Source organism: Lonchura striata, chromosome 11 (assembly GCF_046129695.1).
Source record: "Lonchura striata isolate bLonStr1 chromosome 11, bLonStr1.mat, whole genome shotgun sequence".
Classification (NCBI taxonomy): domain Eukaryota; kingdom Metazoa; phylum Chordata; class Aves; order Passeriformes; family Estrildidae; genus Lonchura; species Lonchura striata.
The window spans coordinates 12,586,936-12,596,651 of record NC_134613.1 but is presented as its reverse complement, the minus strand read 5'-3'; the positions used below and the strand labels follow the sequence as shown (position 1 = coordinate 12,596,651).

General features: G+C 37.2%; 1 protein-coding gene across 1 annotated transcript in view; it reads right to left on the bottom strand.

Moving 5' to 3' along the window:
- Positions 1-1,373: 1,373 nt before the first annotated feature.
- MYO5C (myosin VC) overlaps positions 1,374-9,716 on the bottom strand; it is a 33,315-nt gene continuing 24,972 nt past the window's right edge. Inside the window, exons 34-41 of the mRNA XM_021537438.2 lie at positions 9,367-9,462; positions 8,254-8,408; positions 7,076-7,165; positions 5,761-5,911; positions 5,071-5,353; positions 3,891-4,065; positions 3,290-3,370; positions 1,374-3,032 (exon numbers count right to left, since the gene is read on the bottom strand). Coding sequence (XP_021393113.2) covers positions 2,880-3,032; positions 3,290-3,370; positions 3,891-4,065; positions 5,071-5,353; positions 5,761-5,911; positions 7,076-7,165; positions 8,254-8,408; positions 9,367-9,462 — 1,184 coding nt within the window. The 3' untranslated portion in view covers positions 1,374-2,879. The remainder of the gene's footprint in view (positions 3,033-3,289; positions 3,371-3,890; positions 4,066-5,070; positions 5,354-5,760; positions 5,912-7,075; positions 7,166-8,253; positions 8,409-9,366; positions 9,463-9,716) is intronic.

Here is a 9,716-nt window from a genome sequence, read left to right as displayed (position 1 = left end):
GTTTGTTTACAAACATGTATTTTCTTGTTAAGAAATAATGAAGTTGAAATATACTGAGGAGGTGACTTACAACTGATTTTTCCAACTATCAACTTGGTATTCTGACAAACAGCACTGCCAATATTAAGTTTATTTCATATCAAGTCTAACAAATTGAGTAGTGTCCATGCTGGTTCTTCCTTGATTATACTTCTATGATTCTCCTGTTCTAAGACAGTAAATTTAAAGTCAATAGGCCTAAAATTTGCTGCTTTTATTGCACTTCTTGAAAAAATATTTTGGGGTTTTTATGAAAACATGTCTGAAAAAATTAACTGCTGAAGGTCACAATCTATTTTTAAGACTCTAGGGAAGACACTGAATTAGTGCCATTAGATTCCACATTTGGAAGTCAAGGGAATCTGAGGTAAAATGAGGGGAAAAAAGACAGAACTGAATCTCAGCCCAATAGAGACTTGGGTAAAAGTAACCAGTCCTAATCATTTTTTATTAGAATATTATGGAGCACAGGACTGAAAGGAACCACCTGTGCTGCTGAGCTCTAATCCCAGAAATTGCAGGAGTCACAAGCCTAAACACATCCAAAAATGCCAAAAGCATCTTGCACATCTCTCCATAAGCCATTTCAGTGCTTCCCCACTGCAGTAAGGATCACCATTCAACACTTTCCCATTTGAATAAAATACCTTTCTCCTTTAGCATGATTCTAGGAAAGTTAACCTCATTAATGCCCCTTCACTAAAACTGCTCCTTATAATCAGAAGAATAACAGAGAACAAAAATAATTTTGCACTTAAATTCTGGCTGAAGATATTAATATCAGCAAAAGCAAGGTAAGTTCTGAGAACATACAGTTAGCTGGCTAATTTTAAACTTTGTTTTAAAAAGATACCTTGTTTGCATACATACATGCATTAATAGTACACTTCACACAAAGCTCTCAAAGTAAAAAAGCATCAAATTCTCAGAACAGTTTTCCTTGATCAACAATTTTTGTCACAACAGCACAGGCACCTTGACACTCCTCTGTGACGTGGGTGCAAGAGTGGGCTGTGATTTTCCTCACATCAGCCCAGGTAACAGACACACAGCTCCAGGAACTGCAAAAAAAGGCTGTGCACAATTTGCAGCAACAAAAGTTGCTTCCATTAAACAATTTCCAGAAATTCATGAGGAGCCAAGGACAGCACACAATGCTGACAGGAAGAGACATAATGTTACAGCAAAGCAACTAAATTAAATAAATGTTTCTGGTGCAGTACAAGACCGACAACACTCACAAATGTTCACATAGTTCCAAGTAACTTATTTCAAATTATTCCATACTGAAAACATAACTATTGCATTACACAAAGAACTACTAAAGAACTAAATTGCTTTAAAATTACTTTATTTAATATGTTAAAATGGTCTACCTTCATGTACGATCTTTTGTACAGCTTTTATTGTTATTGAACAAAACACAAAAAGCTTCCTTCATATATTTTGACTGTATGTCTTTGGATATCATGAGGAATATGACTCTGTACATGATAAGCACCAAAAACACTAAATAGCAAGAATGATTCCCTCTTTTTACTTAAAGGTTGTTTGTGAAATTAAAGAAGTACAAACACTGTAATATTAATTAAAAAATCAAAGAAATTGTGCCTTAAACTAACTCAATTCATTATAATCCTTTAGGCATTTCAGAGCTTTCGTACTTGATTTTAATAATTATGGCAAACAGAGTAGCTAGAAACCCAGCATTAGTTATATTAGTCCTATTTAAGGACAGTCACCCTTGTGGTGAGGCGAATGATATTTCCCCTGTTGTTCTGACAGGGTCCAGAACTAAATAAAGTTACTGTTTTACTCCCTGACCACAGGGAGAAGGCTGAACAAAGCAGAAAGGAGACTATTCCTGCATTTAAGGATCCTGCAACTGAAATTACGTAAGTAAAGGTGAAATGTAAGGAATTAAGCTTGGTTTATCATTAACACCAGACCACAGATGCTGCATCTGCTCCTATTCAGTCTCTGGACTGGAGGAGGGAAACCAGCAAAATGAGAAAGGCAGAAAGGTGATGTGTGCATACTCAGTGTGTATTCTGAAATACATTGCACTGCGGATGGAGCCAAACCAGGAGATGACTTCTGCCTTTCAGAGAGCCAACTTGTACTTCAAACCTGGATCATAGCATGAACTTTATATCTAACTTTTCTATTACAATAACTGGCATTGAATCCAAACTTGGCACTCCAGAGAACAAAACTGAAACTCTCTCCAAGAAGAGCACCTGAGTCCTTGCCCTGGCCTGAGCTGCAGTGCAAGTACTGAGAGAGCTGAGCCAGCCTGCCTACAAAACACTCTGTGGGTTTGTAACAGCCATTCTCTTAGACTGATCTCAGTTCCCCTGTACACAGAAAGGTGAAAGCCAGCCTCAAACAGATCCACTATATCAAGACAAAGAATAGAATTGCCTTGGGAAGAAAAACCCCCTCTCATTACAGGAACCAAAGGCAAAGAAAATTGTAAAGCAGTAACATCTATCACATGCCAGTCTTCCCTTCTGACTGCTGCTGACAAGGCAGCAATGCAAACTTGTCAGATAAATGCTTTTCTTGTCAGGTGTGGACTAAAAACTGTATGGTAATCTTTGTGTCCAGGTGATGATATAAAGTAATTCTTGTAGGACTGAAATGAAGGAAGAAGAGCAAGAAAAGGGAGAAGGAAATAACATGACAAAATTACTCCTACTCTTCAAGTCTTGACCAAGGAACAAGTTTTTAACAGCTTCATTCACTGCACACTGCCATACTATCCACCAGCTGTGAAATGAACCATGAAAGTCTGCTGTCTTTATAGTCTTTGAGGGAATACCAATTCACTGGTTTTATTAAACCCTCGTGAGAAAGCCAAGTTTGAAGCTGCTGGGGACTTGTATCAGCTCCAAAGCATGCGGAGAGGGGGTGAAAGGAAACGTCACTTGAAAGAGGTACTTGGTATCAAGCATCAGCTGTGGAACCTCCTCACGGTTGTTTAGCATGGCCTGAAATCAGAGCAGAAAGAGTGTGAAAACAATGAACTAAGAATCCAAGCAAAGCCAGCACAATGCTTACTTCCCATTGCCAATCTTACTTTTCCATGATGTTAAGCAGATTTGCTTGCATCACTTTCAAGAGTCTAGAAGATGAGCTACGTAGTAATAATGTGATGTAAGGTCAAGTACCACTGTAAAGCATCAAAACTCATGTGTATGAAGTGCCCTGTAAGGTGAATAGTAGAAAGAGCAGCTGCAGCTCTTACCTGGACCTTCCGAACAAACGATGGAGTCACTCTTTTCTCAAAGTCATCTATTGGAGTGTATGAGTTCAGGATCTTAACTATCTGCTCAAAGTATAAAAGACTATTTTAGTGTGTCATAAAAAGGGGGGAGACAAAAAGAAGAAAGCATTATTATGACATTCTTACTGATATTTAATTAAAGTTTCAGTAAAATGTTTTACAGTAAAGAGAGAATTTTGACTTGTCACCTACTGAGTTGTTACATATATGATGACTGCTATGACTCATTTCCAGAGGTGTCAGCGGATCAAGGAGATATAGAAAAAGCTGAATTGATTAAGGGAAACAGTAAAAAACCCCCTGTGACATACCACAAAAGATACATTGTGGAACAAAAATGTGGGATACAAAAAAGCACGAAAGCATTCACCACGGGAGCAGTTAAAATGCTCAAAACAGTCAGGAATGAGGAATTAAAATTTCACTTTAACAAGTGAGATGTGGAATGCTGAGGATTGCTACTTTTATGAAATGAAACTCCAGTGGTTTTTTGCAACAAATTACTTTAGACAGCTAAGATTCTGCAATCAGTGCTGCAAGAAGAAAACAGCTAGTTCATTACCTGCACAGTAGAAAGAGATGTGCAATGTTCACATATTTCCTTGGCATCATCATCTGTGATCTTTTTAACCTGAAGGAGCCAGGCTGCTTGAGACAGGGGCTCCAAAGTTTCTTTGGCATTGCTGCTTTGAAGATTCTTGTCCTTAAGCCATTCTTCCAAGTAGCTGATATTACATCTGGGTTAAACCATGAACAAAGAACAGAAACATCAGGTTCCCCTTGACGAGCAAGTTACTTTGAAGACTGCTAAAGAAGAAAGACTCTTCTAATGTTGTGTTCAAATTAACATATTTTAAGTTAAAAACAATACCTACAGATCATAAAAATCAAACAATTAATAGCTTATTTAAGGACAAATTAAATCCTTGTTATATTTCAATTCTTATCTTTTCTTCTTGTCTATTTTTAAAGCTTGGCTAATAGAAAGCGAGTTATTAGTTTAGTTGTTGTTTCCAAAAAATTACCAACATATACTGGAATTGTCTACTGCACTGTATGGCATTAAAACATTTATTTACAACTGAGCATGTACAGGAAATGAGACCAATCTTTGCTGTTATAAAGCAGGGCCAAGCTTATAACTGATGATCAGCTTTCTTCTAATAATGTTCCCAGATGGGCCTAGATTTTACTGATTTTCCTTCAGCTGAGCTTGCAGACTGACTCATGGAAAACAAATGCACTGTTTCTTCTGCAGAACAGTTAGGAGCATGTTTTCTTGATGCTTGCAAGAGGAGAGATGATGTTCAATCTACACCCTCCAAGGCTCTGTCCCAGTGCCTGTCCCATCACAGAGCATGAAACATGCAAGTCAGCTTTTGTATCCCTGCCAGCCCTGGGACATTGCACCTGTTCACTTTGGTAAGAAAGAATTAAAATACTGTTGGTCACATCACGGATGAGCTAGCATGGAAAGAATCCTAACCATGTCTGACTTTAAGCTGCAGACTGCAATTTTCTCTGCCTTTTCCTCCCCTAGTGTTTCCATGGAAAGAATAATTTATAGTTGTCATGTTGAGAAAGCTCAGCCCAAAATACGAACACATTTGCTTTTCCAAAAGAAGTAAAAACAATTGGCTACTTCCAGGAGAATGGTCACAGAATATCCAGTGACTTAAAGGACATTACATACGAATATTACAAATTCATTCTCAGGCTTGTTGAAACTTCACTGGCTTTACCTTATCTGCATTCCTTTTCTACAGGAGCACATGTCCTTGCGGAGGAAGAGGCTATTGAGGGTGACAGCTCCAATCAGGAAGAAAAGCTGCTTCACTGCCTGCTTTAGGAGCTCAGAGTCCAAGCCATTCTGACACATAGTGCTATAAAAATAGCTGAGCTGCTGCAAGATAGAGGTCATAGTGTAGGTATCTGTGTCATCTATACTAGAGGAACGTTTACGGAACCCCGTAGGTTTCAAGCCAGAAATTCCTTGAAGACTTTCATATTCCAGCATGCCTGGCACTGAAATACAACAGAAAATAACTGATAAAATCAAAATTCCTGAGTCTACTTTCAGTTACATTACTTATTGAACAAAACCTACTTTCAGGATATTTTAGAAGTTAATTGTTACAAGAAAAATAAGATACTGACAAAGGCTTCCAGAGCACACAATTTTTAAAAAGTCTTTTATTTTTGTATGATGTTGCTCAGATTCACAGTATTATCCTAGACTAGGAAGTTTTGAGGAAAAATTCTGGGAATATACGATTCAGTGAAATTTGTATGTGTAGAAACACACATGTAAGAACAGCTAAGTATAAATATTAGGAGAAAGGAGTCTATCCCACCCTCTGCCTCGCTGAGCAAGCTTTCTTCATATGCTTGACAAGCTACATTTAGGTGCTCTTGGATTGCTGTTGTCTTACCAATCATATGCTGAATGTTGTTCTCCATTACAATAATGAATTGGTGATATATTTGAATGGCCAAATCACTGAGAATTTGTCTGTATTCTGAGAGATCAAAATGCTTCAAACAGTTCTTATTCTGACGTGGAGTGTTATACTTCATGAATTCCTACAAGTGAATTGTAAATACAATTAGAAATCACATAATGTGGTAATTATAAATTGTTACTGCAATGTGTTGGAGTTACTCATTCCATCTCTGGCTGAGCACAGTCTCATAATGAGTCAAAGCTAATTTCAGTGGGTACTTTCTGGACTTAATTTTCCAGTTTATGCTGACGTTTGCTCTGCTCCTAAAGCCAAAGGAAAGACATACATAGATGTCAATGAACTTTGGAGCAACTCCAGGATCTCTTAAACAGAAAACAAACCCTCCCTGCTCGCCTCTCGTTTCCCTACCCACCTAAAAAAAAAAAACCCTTAAAAACATAAAAAAGGCCAACAACTTAGTTATTTCAACTGTGATGACAAAAAAACACATTTGCATCAAATTGTTGCAAAGAGGTATTATTTTTGGACTTTTCATTAGCAAAGTTTTGACTTCAAAAGTCTACTCCAAATCCTAACCTGTGTGAGGTGTTTAATATTCATTAGAATGGAGATCAAAAGCAAATTCTGGATTCAGAGCTTTCCCTACTGCTGCAACCCCAATTACAGAGTGTTGGTAATGAAGTTTAACAGGTTTGGGTTCTGCATTAGCCCACGAGAGGGAGCATCTCTAAGCCCCCTTCAGGCCACCCAAGTCTATAAAACCTTTTAAAAATACAGTAAGAGTTTCCAACAGAAAAGAACTAAAAGAAACTTGAATCTCAGGATGAGATTTAGCTTAAACAAGCAAGTTAAATAAGAGAAAAGCCCTAACTGTTTATTGTTTTGCTTCTTTCCAAAAGTGTTCTTCTATTTTGGTAGCAGTAATTATCTGAATGGCCCTAATTATAAAATAGTAAAGCTGTTTTATATATATATACATGGCCGGATATCTGAAGTCCAGATAAAATTAAACTCATGTGGAAAGATTCAAATTAAGTAGCAATTTCCATGTCACAGCTTAAACCTATTTTAGTCCTTCGATGTTTCCTTCATTTCCCTTGATCCATTAATTCTATTCTTATTATTTGTATAAGACACATAACATCACTGCAGAGCAATGTGATTATATAAATACCTGTAAGGAACACTTGTGAGCTGGTGAATAGTTATTAATTAATGCTATTTTAAATTTCAATTAAAATCTGTCAAAAGTAATTGATTTATTTTATTAAATCAATCCTACCTCTTCCCCGCTGTACTGCTTCAAGCAGTTAAGAAAATAATAAGTGTTGGAAAGCCAAAAGGACAACATCTCAAAGTCTTCTGAATGCCCCTGAAAATGGTAAGTAAAGCAGTCTTACTATGGTATTGTCTCACAAAGTTAATTCAATAATTAAATTTAAGACCATTACAGCATTGGTAGAACAGAGCCTATCTATAGCAGAAGGAGCACAGAGCATCTGAAAGGTGCTGAACAAATCCTGCTCTGTTTTCAGGCTAACACATAGCAAAGACCCCTCTTTTGTTTGGTAAATACTGTTTAAGTTTTCTTACATGACAGGCTAAATAATAAGCCTGAACAAACAGTTTTACAGTTCCTATGGATATGTAGTGTGCTGGAGGGCTTCCTGCAAAGAGCTGTGAACAACACCTGCATTCACAAATGAAACTGAACTATATACAAACACAGTTCTAACTATCTATCTCTTATTTTTATTAGTTGAGCAAACACAAGCTTCTCTAATGGATAAACTGTGCTATAAATCTGTTTGTGTACAAACTTATAGACATTGTCTGTACATCACGTTCAACTGCATAAACCACAGTCCATTCCTGCCTGTGCTTCCTCCTTGTCTGGTGTTTCATTCCATTATAAAACCACAATAAACCATTCATAGAGCTGAATTTGTTATGCATACAGCATAGCAATTTTTGTTTATAATTTAATTTTGCACACTGGCTGGCAATTTGATTTTAATAGTTTGGGTTCTAGTGCTGCAGTACAGATGACATGTTGAATTACACCAGCAGCCAAGCAGTGCAAAAACCTCCTCAGAGTCCACTACCAGCTTGCTGGCAGGGGTATCAGCTTTCATTTTTGTCCCTCTGACTTTAACAACTGCTGAAAGCACAGGTGCACTTCACCTAATTACCTACTCATTGTAAAATGTAAAATACTTCAAATTATTCTGTCAATAACATCTTCAGATAAAAATAATTTATATTAATGCATTCTGTGGATTATGTATTCAGCACAGCAGAACCTTACCTGGAGACTTTACAGGGATTCTACTCCAAACCTCAAAAATGTCACTAATGATTATCATTCCCTTCTAGGAACACCAGCAAATGGAAGTGTTGGCATTCCCTTGTGTTAAAAATCAAAAAGCACAGTACAGTACCATTACACATTGCTCCTACCTTAACAACCTGTTTGATGCCATCAATGGTTACATTCATGAAAGACTTCAGCATGTCAGCATCGTTCAGGTAATCTGCATACCTCACACACATGAACAGGATGTGAGCTGGAAGGCCAGGTATCATATTAACTACAACTCCACGTGGCTTTAAATCTGCATGGAGGAGAATCATCTGGTTTATTATGTAAAAATCTGATTTTCAGTGTATCGTTCCAAAAAAGACAAGCACCATGCTGTTCCTTTCTGCAGTGACCAGTCACTTGACAACTGACTTACTGGTGAATAGCTTGTTTCTGACAATTTCTGTAGCAGCATTGCTCACATTGCTCACATATGAGTATTAATTATATTTTCCTGAGGGATAGGAGAGTATTGTAGCAAATTCTAAGGTCCAGCATGGCTATGCCAAACAGGACAATTTCAAAAGGAAATTACATTTTACTACACACTGGATGCCCCACCAAATTCCAGCATTGCTTAGGGCGACACCTTTGTTCACAAAAATATTAACATTCAAAAGTGAGAAGGAGTAAGAATAAAAGGCAGGTCTTGTTAATTTAATAATGGTACAAATGTACATGGAAAATTTGTCAAATTCACTATTAATTGTAAGCTAATGAGAAAAGCTGGTTTGGCAGCAAGACTGATACTGTAAAGTAGCTCACATGAAGGACAAAATCCTTCTACAAGAGAAACATGAAGTACAGTTCCTTTCAGTGAAGGGAAGACATAGCAAGGACAGACAGGAGAGTAACCACCACATATGGATATAAGCACAGTGACTTACAGACTTAGTAGATGACCAGGAAGAAAGTAAATTCAAGTCCCTGGTGTGCTCTTGGGATTTATAGCTTTAGAGGTGGATAAATAGTAAGAAAGATAACAGAGTCAACATTATGTAGAGCCAGAGAAATTATTTTTACACAGATAAAGCACTTCTGTACTTGAAATATCTGGTACTGGAAAGAGAGCAATACAAATTGTACTGGTGGTAAGAGAATGGGGAAAAAGACAACTTGGAATGAAAGTGAAATATGGCGCTGTGTAGTTTTTGTTATGCTGTTCTGAATATTGTTGATGACTTATAAAATTCCAAGTTTTACTAAAATACCGAGGATCAGATTCTGAATGATCCTTTCTTCATCCTCTTTTTTGTACTCCATCATTCCAACATACTCTTTGGGCACAGTGGGCACGTGGGCTTCAGCTGTCAAACACAAAAGCATTGTTACTTCTAGGTTAATGCTTAAGCTAATGGTCCTGTTAGAACAAACTACTGGGGAAAAGCAGTTTTCTCTGTAATAAAGAGAGTACAGGCCCTATCCACACTAATGTTCTTATCTATGGCTGCAGGCATTGTGAGTTAAGTAACATTTATATTATTTGTGAATAGCTTCGCTGTATTCAGTGGGATTACTTGTAGTAATAAGAAATAATAAACAGCAAAGTTACACCTCTACA